General features: G+C 42.6%; 1 protein-coding gene across 1 annotated transcript in view; it reads right to left on the bottom strand.

Annotated features, from left to right (window-relative positions):
* igf1ra (insulin-like growth factor 1a receptor) overlaps window positions 1-19,634 on the bottom strand; it is an 80,203-nt gene that overhangs the window by 19,416 nt on the left and 41,153 nt on the right. The window contains exons 3-10 of the mRNA XM_026176023.2: window positions 7,788-8,088; window positions 6,642-6,778; window positions 5,630-5,774; window positions 3,753-3,961; window positions 3,530-3,656; window positions 3,178-3,413; window positions 2,899-3,066; window positions 2,408-2,615 (exon numbers count right to left, since the gene is read on the bottom strand). Of these exons, the coding sequence (XP_026031808.2) occupies window positions 2,408-2,615; window positions 2,899-3,066; window positions 3,178-3,413; window positions 3,530-3,656; window positions 3,753-3,961; window positions 5,630-5,774; window positions 6,642-6,778; window positions 7,788-8,088 (1,531 nt within the window). The remainder of the gene's footprint in view (window positions 1-2,407; window positions 2,616-2,898; window positions 3,067-3,177; window positions 3,414-3,529; window positions 3,657-3,752; window positions 3,962-5,629; window positions 5,775-6,641; window positions 6,779-7,787; window positions 8,089-19,634) is intronic.

The following is a 19,634-nucleotide window of genomic DNA, read 5'->3' on the forward strand; positions in this document are numbered from 1 at the left end:
TGATCCCAAACACACTGCCAATGCAAGTAAAACCATACGGGATAGCAAAACACACAGTGCAACACGATCAGTCATGGACCGGCCTCCCCAAAAACCGGATCTCAAGATTGTTGCAGCTTGACAAAGAACAGAACAAAAAACAACAAAAATTCTAAGAGATTGGAGAAGCCCGGAGAACTATTCATGAAGACGACTTTAAAAATTTATAAAGAAAGCTTGCATGTTTGCACATTTCAATAAACTTCTACACCTGTTTCCCCATTTTCCTAGCAAAATATAAAATTGAAGACTTTTACGCAGTACAGTAGACTACCATGTTAAACTAAGAAGCTAACTAAGCAAAAGCTACAGAATGCATGTTTTATTTTACTTACTTTTGTTTTACTTTAAAACAAAAGTAAGTCTGTGAATTGGGGAATGGGAGTCGATTGCACTGCCTATGTGCGCTTCACTGAGTCCTCGGAGCAGGGAGCAATGGCCCTAACAAAATCACACGTAATTGTGGTCAGCTTAGTGCAGTGGCAGTAGCTATGCTGGAGGCTGGATGGGACTTCTTCTTTTACGCAGTACAGCAGACTACCATGTTAAACGAAGAAACTAACTAAGCGAAAGCTACAGAATGCGTGTTTTATTTTCAAGTCGACCTGCAGGAAGAGGAGTGCACAGACAAAGACAGAAATGTGGGAAAGGCAGTTTCACTGACATGTCAGCATTCCTCTCTGACAGCTAAAAGTGCTGCAGTCCAGCAAACCAAAGCCCAGCCTTTTAGTTATTACTGACTACATCACACATACATGAAAACTGACAACATGGTAGAGACTACAGACAAAAGACTCGTGACACTGATTCACTCTGACAGTAGCCGTTCATCAAAGCGAAGAAGAAGAAGAAGAAATGAGCAGGCGACAGACATTTTATGGCTTCGACTTTCTGTATGGGCGATAATGACAGTGAAATAAGAATCTGCTACCTGTCACATGCTTTGTAGCTGTAGTTACTACAGTGCCCTGACCTCACCTGCTAAAAAAGCTCTACCTTTATGCATCGGAATCCAGAGAGGAAAGCCGTGACTACACATTCACTCTATGGTTAGTGGGGCACATTGTAAGCAGTTGACACCTCATACAATACAACAGGATCATGGATAATAGTGAAATATCTGATAGAAGAAGAGGCAACATCAGGGAGTCCTTTTCACCTCATCTGTATGTATTCATCGTGAGGCAGCCCCCTTCCTTTTCCCCATAAATCAGTCTGCTTTCCTTATTTTCTACTTGTCTTCTACGGCTGATGGGGCTCTTCCCTCATTCATTTAGATTCCAGATGGATTCACTGTACATTTCCTGGCAGCTGCCTCGTTACAGGAAAGAAAAAAGAGGAAAAAAAAGCCTCGGACAAAGAGAGCATGCAAGGGAGGAGTAGCGTGAAGTGCCGAGTTGAGAAGGACAGAATGGAAAACATTTCCTTTTCTTTCTCTTTCTGTTTTCATGCACCCTCTTTTCCCTCACCCTGGGTCTAAACCCTGAACTTTTGAGAAAGAAAGAAAGAAAAAACTCCCTCATTTTCCCTAGAGTGGTTTGTAATAATGTTGGCTGTGTTACAGTGGAGAGGCTGTGCATACACTGGCCGAGCTCCTCGCTGAGGGCCAGGGACCTGCCACCCGCCAGTTTCCTAGACACTTCTACTGAAACAAATCAGCACAGCCAGAGAGAAGAGGAGGTGTAGATAGATAACAGTTCAGCCAATTTTTAGCAGTTTTCCTCCAAAACATATTGATCAAATTCCATGAACAGCACTACGAAGTAAAAGGTCAGTGCTGTTCAATTAAATAAACTTCATCATTTTAACAAATGAATATCCATCAGTCTATCCTGTCCTATCCTATCCGAGAACTGTGGGAGAGGAACACTGAAACATCCATAGCCACGAGCAAGTGAAATGATAACACAACACAGATGTCAGTCCTGTTGCGGGAAACAAAAGCATAAGCAGCTATTGTGTAGCCAAACGAGACTCTTTAATCTCGTCTCTCTCCTGGGTTTGTTTGTTTTGTCCAAATTGCTGCCTGGTAGACCCCATCAACCCCTGTGCCACCGTTGCCGCGGCAATAAAAAAGCCACATGAGTGCTGAGGAGGCTTTGGAACCTACTCAGCATGTCTCCTTCATCTGCTCCACCCAACAAAAGGGCCGGCCTCAGCGGGCCAGCTCAGCGTCCGTCAGGTCCGTCCACACCCGTCATGCTCAGATCTTGTTCGCTCCACAGAGGAGCCATTAAACCCGTTCCACCACCTCAGTCTTCGCATTGACCCAACAAGGCAATTACATTCAGTGCTCTGATAGCTGTCTGCACTTGAAAGGGAGGTCACAGCCTATAAACGGTTTAAGGAGGCCACTGATGTGACATACCTTGCCAGAAAGATGGAATTGTGGAGGAAATTCTCAAAAACTTTCAAGAAGACACGGTCGTCCTTCTCACGGTCCTTCTCTTCTGGTGTCTTCTGGCAAGCACAGCACAGGACCTTTTCTGGCCCTGCTAGGTCTGACTTCGTGGGCTTTGTGTTCTCTTCCATGTCTGTGAGCTCCGACGCCGGGATTCGGATTGGGATCTTCAAGTCTGTTGAAGAAAATATGAAATGAAAAGCCAGGAAAAAAGAGTGTTTAGCAAGGGTGGGATTTAACCTTACCAATTACAATGGCCAGCTTTTTGTTTTGGCAAGCTAAAGCTCTTCCAGGTGATTGTCCTCTTTTAACTGTGCATTAAGATTAGTTTAAAAAACAAATAATGTTTGTACGATGCAAGAAAGACTGAGTGGCCTTCGCTAAGTAACTGGAAAGGTTTGAAAGGTCAGAGAATAAAGACATATTGGCTGCTTATTAGAATAAGGAGGAGTGCAGACCTTTGGAGCAGTAGTCATGTTGGTAGAGCTCCCTATCCTCAGCTTGACGCTGCCAGCGGACCAGGTAGTAAGTGAGATTGCCGTTGGGCAAAAGTGGAGGTGACCACTTCACCACCAGCTTTGTTGAGGAATTACCATATGCACGGGCATCTTTAGGCACAGACGGCACTGTACCAGGGGAAAGACTAGATTATTTTATGTTGTTCATGTGTTTATATAGTTGCGCAACAATAATAATGTAAAACTGAAGCCAGAACCAAAAGTGATGGTCACACTTACACGATGGGTGTGTGCGAATATAAATGATGTCACTCTTTGCTCCAGTGGCATCTTTGTCGCTCTCTTGCAGGGTGATGGCCTTCACAAAAATAGCATACTGAGTCCAAGGCTTGAGGTGCTGAAGTCTGACATTTGGGTCATTGTTATTATCTTTAGGAAGATCCACATCCACCATGTGCCAGCTATTTGAGCCACAGCCATCCTGGCCATCAAACTCAGTGATGTTCTGGAAAGGACTGAAAAAAATACATTAAAAAAAGAATTTCATTAAAAAAAAAAGACAGTTGACATGAAAGTAAGACACTAAATTACTTTATGCTCAGAGGCTAATAATAAGCCTTTGTGTACTCACGATTCCTTGTAGTAAATGATGAAGCTGATAAGGGTTCCATTTTTGGGGGGCTGGTAGCGCTCCCATGTCAGATTGATCACATGGCTGGATGTGATGTTGGATTTGAATTTCAAGATATGGCTTTCACCTGGCCACCGGTGAGACATATGTATAAAGTAAAAACGTGCACACAAGCTGAATGACTGAATGAATGTGGACCAAAAATTCACACGAATTTACTCACAATTGGCTCTTTCGCCATTGTTGCGGAAATCCCCTTCCTCTGGCTTCACAGCTATGCCAGTTTTATCCCACATCTTGTAGATCTCAGACATGCAGAGTTTGGGGTTCTGACGGAAGAATAGACGTCCACTGCTAATAGTCAGGTTGTGCTCAGTCCAGTTCCACAAGTACTTCAGATTCTGATTGTTGATGGCGGAGAATGAATACATGCTGGGAGAAAAAGATCAAAAGACTGTAAGAAGCACCTCGTATAGTCTCTATCAAAAAAACCAAACATAAAGTGTTTCACAGGATATAACGTTCCCCTAAATGTTGTTCAAGGAGCTTTTTTTTGCCACCTGGTGGTCCCACTAAGGACCAGCAGATGTGGATATTACGGCCTCGGCTTTGTGTGTCTCCCTGAAAACAAGCCTCCATTACTACAGACGAGGACATAAAACAGAAACTGTCACGCCAACACTTTTAGCTCTACCAGTCCAAGTACCACAGATGAACACCTCCAGAGGGAAAGGAATGCCTGCCACCCTCAACAGCATTCCTTGGTGAAACTTAACCCTGGAAGAAATGATAACAAGAAGGGCGCCAGGCCCCATGACCCCTTTGGCCATCACTAAAAAAAACTTTCACTCGTATCTTGGACTAGTGTTAATATCACAGTGAAGACACTAATGGACTGTACATTTAACTTTGTTTAAATCTTACTGAAAATGTATTATCATCATTATTATCTTCATTAATATTATTATTAATTCATCTCTTCATTGACCTATTGTGCTAAATTACAGTAACGTATTAATTTTCACACTCTACTGGAACAGATGATAATAATAATAATAATAATAATAAACTGAGTCATTTTATCTCGTTTCCCTTTAAGGTCACTTTCCATTTAAGCCAACGTTAGTCTGATTAGCTGCTTCTGGTGGGCGGGGTTTTATTACCATATTAATCACAGCTGTTCCCTCAGGCGTCATACGGAGCCAAGAGTGCAAAAAAAACCCCCCAAAAACTGAGATTTTGTCTTTCAGGCATATTTGTATGGAAGTCTACCCCATTATTTGAAACGTATCATAGCAGCCCTCTTTAGACCAGCGAAGTCAAACTTATTTTAAAGGCCCGCATACCGCCTGATCCTAAGTGGGCCGGATGAGTGAAACTTGCATTCCTGTCAGTACAAAGAAGTTCATCTACACATCTAATCTCTGAGATATCTTAACGTAAGATATAGAGATGCAATTTCAACAGCACATCTTAGGTTTTATACATGATAAATAACAGATCCCAGAAAACGTTCTACTAGCTTGCTTCCTGTATTTCCTGTAAGCATTGTTTTTCTTGATTGATTAAACATTTCCATTTTTAAAACTGTGATTTCTATAGACAGTGGAAAAAAAGGAACATTTTCTGTCATTTAATTCTTTAACTAACACCTGACTATTCTGATAAGGTATAAATGGCTGTGGGGGAGGTCTTTATCGGCAGAAAAAGCCATAAAACGTATGAAAATCCAATAGTAAGTCAAAAAATTTATACTCTCCTTTGTATCCGGGCTGCTTCTGGTGTTATGTTTAGCGCTCCTGCTTCAGACTGAGTTGTTTTAACTTGATTTGTATTTTTTAACTTCCTTGTCTGTAAAATATGTGTTGCCTTAGTAGCCACAGTCACTTATCTAGCCTTTGTGCATGACATTTTATAAGGATATTGCAATATCTGTGAAAAGTGTTGCAAAAAGCATTCTTATCAACAAGAGGTTAGTTTGACATCTATGGATGTAAAGCAGTATGCTTGCTGCTTGGCTCCGATCCACTCTTGTCCTCTAATTCCCTCTCGCTTCGCACGTGCATGCTACCACAGCCTAAAAGTGCAGACGAGCCTTACTTGTCGATGAGTTCCTGCCCCTTGATGTAACGTAGGCTCTTGAGGAAGGACAGCGAGCCAAGAGCGTCGGAGTGTCGAATCTTAACATAGCCCGTCACTGTCTGGATCAATCCCATGAATCTCTCAAGCTCGGGGGCTATATTATCTGAGGACAAGAGATTTAACAAAGAAAAACAAAACACATTTGGTCACACAAAAATACAAAAAAGCTATAAAGAAAATCTATTGCTACTGTGATAACCAATTTGGTCTTCATCCAAATCTGCCAATGAACACATAACGGATTAATCTTTATCATCGTGGCGATCGTGGCTCAAGAGTTGGGCGTTCGCCTTGTAATCGGAAGGTTGCCGGTTCGAGCCCCGGCTTGGACAGTCTCGGTCGTTGTGTCCTTGGGCAAGACACTTCACCCGTTGCCTACTGGTGGTGGTCAGAGGGCCCGGTGGCGCCAGTGTCCGGCAGCCTCGCCTCTGTCAGTGCGCCCCAGGGTGGCTGTGGCTACAATGTAGCTTGCCATCACCAGTGTGTGAATGGGTGGATGACTGGATATGTAAAGCGCTTTGGGGTCCTTAGGGACTAGTAAAGCGCTATATAAATACAGGCCATTTACCATTTTACCATATACAGGGATTACCTTTGAGCCACTCTATCAACTGAACAAATAAACAGGATTATAACATAATGTGATAATTGGGTTAGAGTGCAAAAAAGCACATGTGATGTTGCTCCACCCGGCCCTTCTGCTTTTACTATACCTCCAAACATAATAAATGTAGGGAAGTCAAGTGCAACAAGCTGTAGTATAGTGAGTGTAGACAGTAAAAGTTTACTATTAAGTACCATGTAGCAGATTCTGGCCAAGTTAAATAATTCACTGGCTCACACTCATCATTTTAAGTGTACAAAGCTATAGTTTGCTTAGCTGCAGCATAGCAGTGTAGTGAAGTCCACACCAAAATGTAAAGTACATGTGCTTCTAAGAGGAATGTTCATTGTACAGAGCTGCACTCACTTCCACGGCGGATATTGATGTCCAGATTGCCATCGATGACGGTGCAGTCCTGCAGGAACTCGGCAGCATTCACAGAATCGATGACAGTGGATCTGCAGACCTTATCACACGGGCCATTACAAGCACTGCATAGCATACTGTATAAAGAAGAAGCAAATATAGGGGTGAATGAGCAAGAAGAGCCATGTGAAAAAACTAAACAAAAAAACAAAGTGTCAGAAATACAGAGAAAAACTTTTTCTACCACACCCTGAAAAAAATTTGCTCACTCCCCAGCTCCCAAGCATTCCAGAGAATTCATGCAAATAATTTCAGTGCATGATACAAGGTCACCTCTCACACGGAGAGTTTAATCTTTTATGGGCCCTTGACTGAACTCGGTTTCGTGAGAGAGTGACTCATTGTGTTGACCTCAGAGACAGAGCAGCAGTCGTATGGCCAAAAAAATATCCGGCAGCAGAAAGGCTGCATGGAAACTTTACAGACATACAAATCCGAAAGAGACAAAACGGGACAAAAAGGGTGTTTTTATTCCTCTCTCTCTCTTTCGATATATATATATATATATATATATATATATATATATATATATATATATATATATATATCTCCTTGGTTGGGAGATGTTAAGTACAGGAAGTTTTAGGACACTCAAGCCAAGTCTCTTCTTAATACCTTTATTTGCTAGCCTGTAAAATCTACCAGTGGCAAGTGTTGAGCACATTTTACACTTTCTAAGTAGTCTGGGAAAAACCTTGAAACATTAATAGCCCGCATACTCTAAAACCTCTAGCACTTCCAGTTTTGCAGAAAGGAAGTTTTTGAAGAGCCGAGGTCAGGTGAAGTTCAGCTGAAGGATACTTCATGCAAATAGATTCATTATGCCTAAGTGCACAGTGCTTTAGTGTATGTGGGCACTGCAGAATAAACATGCATCTACTTCAGAAACAATACCAAGACCTGTGGCTCTCCTTTTGATAGCAGTCAGGTTATAACCCTTACAAATTCAAATACAGAGTATTAAGAATGATGGGCAAGCCTGGAAAACACTTAATATAATGTGAATGTATTTACGTTAACGTATATGTTACCATGGTATTTCCAAATGATCAGGGCCTAAAGTAAGAATAAAGGATTCATCTTTACCGATTAGTCTCGTTACGTGTGAAGCCAGAGGGACAGTCGAGCATACACTCTCCATCGTGGATGACAAAGTGAAAATCGCTGGCCAGATGCACTTGAGCGCACAGTTCCATGGTAATGCAGCGCCAGCCCTCAAACTTGTAGGTGCCCGGGGGACAGTTTGGGACACACCGACCCTCGTGGTAGTAGTGGAGACAGGCGGAGCAGGACATGTCATTGTTGGGTTCGGTGCAGCTACCGAGGCACTGGTTGTGGCAACACTCCCCCTTGTCCGTACAGGCAAGCCTACATTGTTTCGGGCAAACTGACAGAGACAGAGAAAGACACGGTAAGTAAGTGTCAGACATATAGAATGGCTTGAGAACACCCTAAACAAAGAAAGTATGCAAGGATAATGTTCCATATACACAGGTCTGCAGAAAGCATCATTCCATCCATATACATGGAAAGCCGGATGTAGGAAGAGAAATAGCAAGACACCCAATTGAAAAGCAAAAAAAAGTTAGACATCGCATTAAAAGGAGGAGATAAGGAGGAGATATTTGACTTCTTGGGCCTGCTGTGTTTGGTTTTAGGCAAGAACAATGCATTCTTTTACTTTCAAATATTCTGTCATGGTGGAAGAGAATCACACCCTTTCTATTACAGCGTCTAACAAAGAATCACTTCCCACAGAAAATGATTGTGCAGGGTGTTTCGAATTAAGCTCGAGCCCCATGAATAATAGTCACTGTTTTTTGGGCATCACTCAGAAACCAAGCAGCAAACAATATGTTATCAATAAAGCGCGGCATTTTCCCATTGCTTGGAAGGACAGACAGTTAGTCAGATTTATCTGACTGAGCTTGAAACGGGACGGTTAATATACGAGTCGTCATCACTAGAGAATAAGTGTTTCCAAGTCCAAACTTTGATGCAGGAAAGACTACAGTTATGAGAAAGTACTCATTCAGCTAAGAACACACTACAAAACCCCGATCTTTGCTTGTATGTAGTCCTAAGTACTTGTGTTAATCCCATCTGTCTTACTCTAAATGAACAGTGACATATGAAAAACAGCAAAAGCAAAAGGAAACGTCTGTTTTTAATGTTCAAAAGCATTTATTTTTTTTGCTGTAGCCTATTCACAGAAAGTCTCCTCAGGAAAAACAGATGTAAAGAGAAGAAAGCAGACGTTTCCCACCGCTAGCTAATCATGAGACACAGGGGTGCCCTAGTTTTAGATAAGCCTACTTCCATAGACAAAACACCTGGACTGTGTGTGTCTGTGTCTGTGGGAATCTGTGTGGTTGTGAAAGGCCTGGTGACACTGTACTTTATACAAATAGCAGCTGAGGAGTCACTTGGGGGGGGGAGGGGGGGGGGAAGCTGCCCTCTGTAACAGATAATAAATCTATTGTTTTTTGTTAATTGTTATTTATCGCCGTTTCTTAAATCTGCCTAATTTACATAGAAACTATTTGGAAAGAGCAATGCTTTTTGCGGCCTCCACAGACGTTTGTTATTTAGATTTTGAGAACGTAAGGGTTTACCATTTATTGTTGTGCTTTTGACTACAAGATAAATTTCTTTGCATAAAATGAAGTGAAAAAATGAGGCAGAGGAACTGTGATTTCTCCATGCAGTCAGAGCTTAAAGAAAACACGAGTACACACACGCCATCAATATGTTTTATGTGTTATTTTTATATTATTATTAAAATTCGCACAGCCATGACAATACACAAATTACTTCATTCATATTGTTTCAGCCTTCCTCGTAACACACGCCATTGTCTGAATGAAGAGTGCACATGTGTGTCCAACGTGTTAGCATGCATGTAGATATGTGAATATTTGTGTACGCTGCAGAAAAGGACTCTCTGCTCCGCTTGTTTATTTGATTTTAAATTAAAGGCAGGTTTGGGTGCATTGCGTTTCATTTGTGTTCAATTTGTTAATCAGTAAAGAAAATTAAACCCTTGTGTTGGGCTAATCTCTGGAAGGGTACTTCCCCTTGCTTCACAAAACATCTGTGCAGGTTGAAACGGTTCACGGTACAGATCAGCACTGCTGCGGAATAAATGCATACTCAGTCTGAGACTTTCATTTCTGCAAGGTTTCTCAAATACATCTTTCTTATATTATCAAAACAAAAATTATCAGCAATATTCTTTGAAGGAGGTAATGCACACAGTTGTATGAAATCTCCATCACTAAATTATAGCTTCTTTAATAAACCTTTAGGTCTTTACCTTTGTTAAACTGATTGGAAAGAGGTGTTCTGATCATCATTGCAATGTGCAAGTAAAAGTATGTATGCCTACACAGATATTCCATTTTAAATAAATAAATAAAAATAATCAATTTAGAATTCCCATTTTTTCATTTACAAAATCTCCCTTCACTTTAATATTTTTAAGTTAGTTACAAAAATTTAAGAAATGTGTTTTTTCTTTTTAAAAAAACAAGAACCTATTCTCAATAAGTGTTCTTATTATGGGCCACATATTGGTTGTTTCAGTAGTTAATGACAAAAAAAATTCAAGCATTTGAAGTACTGGAATCACTAAAATTTGAATGAGTTATATGACCAGAAAGCTACTGAACAGCGTATTTAAATCATTAGTTTAATTACATGCCACATTATAATTCGTAATCATAATTATAGTTCTATACTGCACCACCACAACAAGTATTTGCATGATGACATGAGTATAATACTCAGCGTGGGAAAGGCCATAATGCTATGTATATCCTCCTCTACGCACATTTTCTGTGACGACAGGAGTCGAGCGGCTCCTTCACAAACAGTATATTTTCACCAATAGTGTATCTAACTGTTTTGGATTGGGTCCAGTACAAATACCAAAGATCTTTTTTTTAAACTACAGCATCAAATGCCAACACACTCACATACTCGCATGTAGCAGCTATGATTTGATTAGAAACATGATGCTGACTCTAGTATGCCAGAGCAGGCCAACTGGTGCTTCACATTTAGTAAGAAAAAAAACACAGCGTGGCTTCATTTTCTTGGAATCCTACCAAAAGGGGGCAGCCAAAGCAAACTCTAATGAGCCTTATTGGAGCTTCTTTCTGCATCATTTTAAACAACTCCTCAATGAAGAAAAAATCCCAAACATGCATACCTTCCTACAGAGGAAAGCAGACAGAGGCGAGGAGGGGGAGTAACTGTCTTAAATCCATATAAGTCGACCCGGTTTCACTGCGTGACCAAACAACCCGTGGTATCAAGGATACAATCCCCTATTTATAGATGGTCGTAATGCAGCCCTATTTCCACGCTGCTGCTCTCTACACATAGCTATGCTGGGTAATGTAGGTTTCCACTACTTCAAAGGAAAGGGACTACCTAACAAGGGTCTCCTCTTAAGATAAGTTGTCATCATCCTTGTAGTCCCCCGGGTAAATGTTTAATATGAACTAAAATGCATCAGGAGCATCAGCAGGTCTGGATTTGACCCTTTTTGAGAACACACTGCATTAAGTAACCTTTTCAAAACTTGCAAATCCCACCCCCACCTCCCTGCAGAAAAGTCAGATTGCTGATTGTTGGGTTAGGGGACCTTATAATGTTGTTCCTCTCTCACAGTACTTACACAACCCTCCTCTCTCCCTCCGCAAACACTGTCTGGTCAAACATCGGAGCCAACCAACAGCCTACCCCCGCTGTTCACCAGACCGCTGCGACACGAGGAGTGGCCAGGTTCGTTTCATTAGTAGTAAATGGCACAACAATCCGCACAGAGGAATCTACTTCTGAGGAGCTGGCGAGGCCCTGGCTATAGTCACCATTAAATACAGCAGCAGGGGGAGGAAGCATTGCTAATAGGGAGACAGGCTGACAAGTTTAGTTTTTGTTCTAAAGGTATTATCCAGCTGCCGGGCTATGAGAAGAATCTGCAGAATGTTCCAGGCTACGGAGAATTCAACAAGGAGAATGTTAATCCCTATTAACAACTTCCACAACTAGCTGCAAACACGATTACAGAGCAGTCAGAGGAGAGAAAATCTTACAGACATGGAAAATGCAAATACAATATGAGAAAAATGTAGGCATACAACAGATTTTATAGGAAGTGCATTTGTTTCCCACCACCCATAGCCCCCTACTGAACCCACAGCACTCACCTCAACACTGTATGAACCAAAAAGCAGCTTTAATCTTATAACAAGATGGTTCAATTTCAACACTGTTTGTTTTCAGGAGGGTGTGTGTGTGTGTCTGTCTGATGGGTGAGAAGGTTCAATGTTATTGGTTCAAACTGGTGCATTACTTGAGAGGAAGAGGATTGCAGTGCAGCAATTCTCCTCATCTGAATGCGAGTCATGTCTTGTTTGCCGGAGAGCACACTGTGCAAGTAGACTACTACACTGTTTACACTGGAAGGCTGGTGACATGTTTACAGCCAGCTGGCCACTACCACCTCTGAAGATGAAGTACGCGTGAAAATATAAGTAATGCGGTAAAATGTTACACTAACCCTAAACCAACCAGGTGCAGTCATGCCGAAACGTTCAAATTATCCAACAAGCAATGTTTCATTCTTTAAGTCATTCTGCACATCAAAGTTCAGTGCGTCTTCCCGGAGTCATTTAGAATAAGTAGGAAGACCGACAGACAGCTAGGAAATCATTCATTATTCACAGTGGGGCTCAGGGGAGAAGGAGGGGGTGCCGAATATAGGTGGGTAGGGTTTACACTGTTAGCTGTCTGCTGGACCAATAGCAGCTGGGAGGGGAGGTTCTTTTCCAGATGACTGACATGTTATTGAGTCTGGAGCAGAGATGGTAAACAAGTCCTCTCTTGAGCAGGCACTGGGAGGGGGAGTCGTAACCATAGTGATTAAGCATGACCTTTCCACAGATTTAGAGAAACCATAAGTTAAGGAAAAACCTGAACAGACCCTTTAGTGGAACATTCGTAAATAACAAACCTGGCTGGGCTACGCGGAAGGTGGGACAACCTTTCAGGATGTAATAGGTAACATTTAAACTGGCAGTGATTTTAAAAACGCGTCAGTTTGAAACAAAACCATACAAATACATTATAATTAACACAAAATGTGCGCTTTGAAAATATTGCACATTCATAAAAAGAACACAACCACCACATACAGTACTTTGCTGTGACTGCCTATGAAGGCTGTTAGGATAGAAGCCATGCACATCAGGCGTCAATCACACCGCCGGTGCTGCTTTACGTTATAAATGGGGTCGTAGCTTCATCAGGACGTAATTAAATGTATCTCTATATCACCTCCATTTATGAAAGCATTCACTCGACTGCACGCTACAGTGATCCACTGCACTGGGGGGATGCACAGCCTGTCTGTGCACAGTCAAGGCATTTGAGCTCAGGTTACCAGCTCTGAAAGCAGACTGCAAGGTAGCTCAACTGTACAGTAGCAAACAGCAGGGCCTATCAGGGCCTGTTTAAGTCCAGATCCCAGGCTGACCCTCCCATCTCCCTGAGCTCAATCAGGCCACATCCTCATCCGGCAACCCGATCCTCCCCGGGAGCCCCCAGTGGATCACTCCAGACACTTGTTTAAAGCACATCAGCCCGAGCGGCTGGAGAGAGGATGCTTCCTCTGCTCACAGCCAAAGGCAAACCACATCAGAGATTCCAGTGCGATCTCACTCCTACAGCGATAGAGTCTTAAGTGCTGGGACGATCTAATCTAAAGAGGTTTTGTTTTTTCTTTTTTAAATACTTTTTCAGGCAGATTGTGTCTGGCTGCGCACGTTCGGCAAGATCGACCGTTTCGCTGATCAGAGGGGGTTTTGTTTGGAAGAGGAACGCTGCACGGCATCATGATGCGATTTTCTCGTGCAGACAGCTGGCTCAGATGAGCTTGCCTAAATCTCTGTTCGGGCCTGCGCACAAAGGTGTGTGTGAGCCCATTTCTCCCTGTCCCACTGATTCTGGGTCTTTTCCACTCCCATGCCCTCTAAAGAACAGCAATGTGTTTTTCACACAACTATGTGCTGGTCTGTGTGTTCAGGCATGCGTGGTATTTCCCCTCACTCGAGCTCAGTCACAACAACAACACACAGGCACGCACACATGCGCCCGTACACACACACACACCTTCTTTAGGCCCTCGGGCCTTGGCCCAATCTGCAGCTGTTGTTGTTGTTGTTGTTGTTGCTTTGTTGTTGATTGATTGCACCCACTAAAAAGACACAGGTATGCAGCACCATATGTAAGAACTTTGTTTTTATCACTGTAGAGACAGAGGACGGCCTGAAAGCTATTAAAGTGCTAAAACAATGGAAAAAGTGAGTAAGAATATCCTTCAAAAGTGACATTTTACCACACAGATTAATATATTTTATGCATTCGGATGTTACCAGGCAAAATCCTCATTCTAACTAATCATTGAACAGTAAAAAGCCCAAACATTTAGTTAATCGAGGTCTTTATATTAAAGTTAGAGATGCACCCATGTTAAATAATTCGGTGTTTGAACACCATAACCTTCTTCTATCTTGTAATTCTAGCTTGAAGCAGTATGCATTAACTGCTTCAAGCTAGAATTACAAGATTGGACAGGTCAGTTAGAGTGACAGAAAATTAATTGGCAACTGTTTCGATAACAAATAGTAGTTTTAGTAATTTCCCCAGTTTCATTAGAAAAGAATATTAGATGGAAGTCAAATAGTGGGGCCTTTCTCTGTATCAAAGCTGACCTTCTGAATCCCTGTGGGCCTGACTTCTAGTCGACTAATAGCCCCACAGTCCCAGCTCATCACCCCTGGAGTGTTTTTTGTAGCCATGAAGATGAGCCTCTCCAGCAGCTCTCCAAATTATCCTCAAGACTCACATCTAGTGGTTGTCATGACTCAGAGGGGGAGTTCAAATTAAAAGCACATTCAGCTGCACTGACAAATCTAAAGAAGGCATTATTGCAAAAACTGACTGTGTGACTCGTACCTAATGGTTGGCAAGTAAGTGCTTCGCCTGACATGTCTAAAGTTGATCTGGTCATGAAGACTTCACAGAGATTTACAGAAATGTTTCAGCTGCAGGCACTGAACTTAACAAGCTAAATAAGGTCCTTAGATAGACATTAAGGATGGAAAGAGAAACTTTGCAGAGAAGTTGGGCATTTTTTCAGAGGTTCTGAGGTGTTTCCTCTTACTAAAGGTGCCTTCTAAAAATACCTGCCTTCCCAGATCTCTTTCATTAAATACAGTGCGTTTCCTGGCACTCCTCTGTTGACTAACTGTTTTGCAAGCCGAGTGACTGGTCAGGGTTAGTAAGAGCCCGCATTGCACTCTAATCCCTCCTGTTAAGTGATTGTCTTCATAGCTGTTAGTTACATGTATACACTGTAAGATGAATCGTTACAGATTTATTTCGCAACACTGGAAAAAAAAACAACATAGCTGGTCATAAAATGAACAACTTGGTGCTTCCTTTGGCTCAAGCGCTGGATGTTTGCAGGCACAGTTTAAAACCTGGCTGTGTACCCACATGCCACCAGACAGAACTTCCAGCCATATGGACCAATCTTGATTCTCAACATATTCCAACCCACTCCAATCTAAACTTTAATAAACACCTTTAAAACACTCCTGAATTTTAGTGCTGCTTGTACAAGTTGCAATCAGGGAAATGTGTAACATCTTAGTCTGCAGACAATCGTAGCCAATCATCATCGGAACATCAGAGAACAGTAACGGTTCTCATACCAGAGCATATTTCTGTAAATGACAATCGACAACTCTGACACACGGTGCCCAGACTTCATCCTGGTGCGCCATCCGGCATACATTATCCCTGCTTGCATGACGTCTGGATTCAACATGACAAATCTTCATTTCACATCGACTTCAAAGAGGTCCTAATCCCGATTAAGCACAGCAACATTTGCCTTGAGCTAAAAAGCTGATGGGGATATGTTTGTGCTCATTGCAAGCACTCCCACCAGGTTAAAATTGAGATCTCTGCTAGCACTGAGGAGGCCATTAGTTGATTGCTCCTCTGTGATAGCGAGAGGATGATAAAGCCTAAAATTGCTTGAGATTACTTTAAATAAAAACATTTTAGAAGTTAAAAAAAAGTTATACAGCCCACATTAAAACCTCTGTATGTCTGCAGACACTTTCTGGTTGTTGGCACACACAGGCAGACTGCAGTGTTGTTACTCTGCCCATCTCTTCAGTGCATCGCTCTCTTTTCTTTAGGATACACACCTCAGTATTTGGCACCTTAATGGAGCCACCGATCCCAATAGTCGCTTCATGAATAACATCTGGGTTAAGGATTTCCTTTTTCCTCCCTTTGATGTTGTTATAGAAGCAAGATTCGATTTGATTTGATATACCTTTATTAGTCCCACGAGGGGAAATTTCATGTTAAGGCTGCCGACCTATTGCACACAATGGCGGCGCCATCTTACCCTCCGACCATACGTACATTACACAAAAACATCACATGGGGAAGACAGGTCAGAGAGGTATAACAATGGAAAATGCACCACATGAGGAAAGATAAGCTTCTCCAAGATCTTATCCGTGCTGCACTCAATGAGCCCATTTTGAGAAACTCACGCCTCATCCCATCATTTCAATCCCAGCGGGCAGCATTGTGGGGGTTTGAACAGCCGGTTCCGCTTCCTTAATTCTTCGATACGTCAGGCCAGCTCCGATCAGCAAGAACCCTGTTATCATGGTTCCGAATAGGTAGATATCTTCAGCACTCAGGCTCACCCAAGCCCAAACTTCTCATTGAGAAAGGGGTGCCAATTGCATTCAGGGACCAGTTGATCAAATCCATAATTCTCTTTTAAGTTTTAGAGAACGGACTGTGAGAGAGTGTTCCAGGGAAAAGTAATACAAAAAACACGAGACTAGACAAGGACACAAGAGGCTAAGCAGGGAAACTAAGGGAGGGGAGGAGAGGAGAGGAGAAAAGTGCGACTGCCTTCGTCAAGAGCAAGAGCAGAATTCTTGAGCAGAATTCTTGAGTGTTCATGCACAGAAAAACAAAGGACAAGCACCAGAGTTAGGATGAATCACTCTCTTTATCTAGAGAGCCTGCACTGAGACTTAAGGCTAGGTCTTTCAAGTGTAATGGCCTGATAAGATACCACAGTCCCAGATGATGTCACAGTAAAACAGTATTGTACTGATCCAGTAGAATACACACAAACCTCATGCTTGTTTTGAACATTTCCTTTTGGCACAAGGAGCTAAAGGTTTGCAGTTTTCCTCATAAACAGTTGAACAACACAGAAGAATAGAGGCACTTACTACTGACATGCACGCTGATAAGGCCAAACAGGACCGGTGACGGGAAATGTTTGGCAGCATTCAGCAATTAGCTCATTCTCACTCGATCCTTTCACATCAAAAGGGTGTGACTGGATATCATAAATAAGGGCTACTTTACCTTAAACATCCCATTAAATCCATGTGTCTTAAAATGACAATAAGCCCAAAAGGGTGGCTTACCATGTCAACGTAAAGCCACGAACGACACTAAAGGACCACTACAGTGTCGTCAACAATGGACTTGTTAAGGTTTATCCTTATTAGTAATTGAGTAACAGCAACACCCAACATCATGCCAGTTGCACAAAGCCTTGCAGCGGGAATGAACTACTATTTACAAGTCTCTGAACAAACTGTGGGTTACGTCACTTTCAGCAAGTTTCTCTCACAGGCTCAACGCAGACGTAGCTCCTCATTTGTAACCTAAGTTTCGGTGTTAATCGGATTTTACCATGACGCAAGTCCCCCATTCACTTCTGGCCTCGAACACAAACAGTAGTCATGATAAAGAGCGTGTGGAAACAATACAAAATGACAAACTGCAGCTCTCCACCTAATCTGTACCATATTTGGTTTTGGGGCAGTGTTTCAATGGCAGTTCAGCTAGAGCATTAAGTGAGACCTCGCTTCAGGACCTTCATATGCCATACATAGAGCGTGGACTCAAAGGTCAGAAGCTAGAGACCGGTGACCAGACATGGGGCAGAGGATGGATAAAGCTGTGCCTGACCTCACACTGCCTATGTGGATGGAGCAGGACAGCTGACAGGCCTTAAACAGTCCCCAGCCCACACTTCCTATTGGCTGCCTGTGACATCATGCTTCTATCCCCATTTTTTCACCTCCTCTTTTCAGGGTGGGTGGAGAGTTCAGTTCTTCCTCCTCCTCCTTCTCCCCCGTCTCTCCTTCTCTTCCCCCCCATCCCACACACACAAATACACTCAACTTTCTTTGCCCCTTTTAGGGACCTCAGCAGCTTCAGGAGGGAAGAGAGAAGAGGAAGGAGGGAGCAAGAAAACGAAAGAAAGATGAAAGAACGATTAAAGCATGTAGTGTGGAAGCTTTGCTAATTTTATCTACATTTCTAGACAGAGGTGTGTGTGTGTGTGAGAGAGAGAGTTTCCTCCAACTTGTGTGGCAGGTACATGGCTTGTATGACTCTCAAACGAAGCACCACTGCCACATCACACTTGTTTATCGTTAAAGTGCTCCCCGATGGGTCAGTGTGTGGTCTGTAAGCATGAAGCAGAATCTGCATATAAGCCATAAAGTTTTCTTTTTCCTCTCTTTCCTAGGCTCTCGGACTTGAGCAAGTCCTTCCTAATTAACACATGCCAAATGAGGAGTTTTGTCTGGTGTATCGTGCTTCATCGTGTTATTGTAAAACTCTGGGTTTGACATTTTCACTAGAGGACAGCTACAGCTGGGCTTTTTCTTTTTCCAGTAATGAAACCAAAAGATTATTAAAGCAAAAGAAAACTAAAAAAAGAGAGAGAGCCACAAAGGGAGACAATAAGAGGAGGCATATTGGGAAATAATTGCTTAATATAAAAATATGCGCTGTAAAAAGAAGAAGAATCAGACTGTTTTTTTTAGTGTTTTAAACTAGACATGCAGCAGAGGGATGCGGCTTTTTAGGGAGATTTAAAACACAAAAATGATCAAGACATGCATTCTATGCGTGATGAGGGACAGTGACTAAGGGCTGAGATTCCCCTGCTCTGCGACAATCAAACCTAGTGTTTAGTGCCGGATCACATCCCTCGGCGATAGATTAGCTCTAAGTCGGATTAAGGAGGAGTCAGTGCATATAGGAGAGGTGAAGTGTCATCAAAGCGCTGCAAGAGGACTCAAAGACGCTGCAGTGGTTAGCAAGCATGAGGCAGGAGGGTTTATTTGGGACTTACGGGAAGATGGAGAAAGATCTGGGGGCGGGTTTTTTATGTTGGGCACAAAGCACAAAAACTACATTTGAACACACTTTCAGCTCGTATAGCTTGTCCTGCTATGACACCAAAAGCTGCAGCTTAATCAAAAAGAAAACCTCCACAGGTGTGAACACACTATAAACCTGGAGCATTCAGAAGTCGACACAGAGGGCAGAGAGAACAGATGCCAGTGCAGAGGCTGGGAAATGGACACAGGGAACAAGACTGCTTCCAGCTACAGGAAGCGTGCTAAGCCCCCACCATGTTAAACATAAGACTTCCAGAAATGATTGAAACAAAATGCCCATGCTTTCTCCCCACCAAACAAACAATAGTCTCCTTTGTGAAAGCCCGTGGCTACCAACAGTCAGGGGAGATATAAAGACACAGTTTAGAAAGAGCGGGCATGTTTCCCCCCTTCTTTTTTGAGGCTGCAGACAACTCTCTCCTTCAGTTTGGACAGACGGGGACATAAATGTGGGGCGCACTAGTGTGGCCCACTTAGGTGCCCCCTGCTTAGAAAAAAATGCTTTTGTTTTCCTGTTGTTACAGGCCTCAAACAACTCAAGGAACAAGGCTGCAACAGTAGCGGAGCACCAGCAGGGGGTCAACGCCATGGTAGAGAGGCACGCTAA

Source organism: Astatotilapia calliptera, chromosome 7, assembly GCF_964374335.1.
Source record: "Astatotilapia calliptera chromosome 7, fAstCal68.1, whole genome shotgun sequence".
In the NCBI taxonomy this organism is placed as follows: domain Eukaryota; kingdom Metazoa; phylum Chordata; class Actinopteri; order Cichliformes; family Cichlidae; genus Astatotilapia; species Astatotilapia calliptera.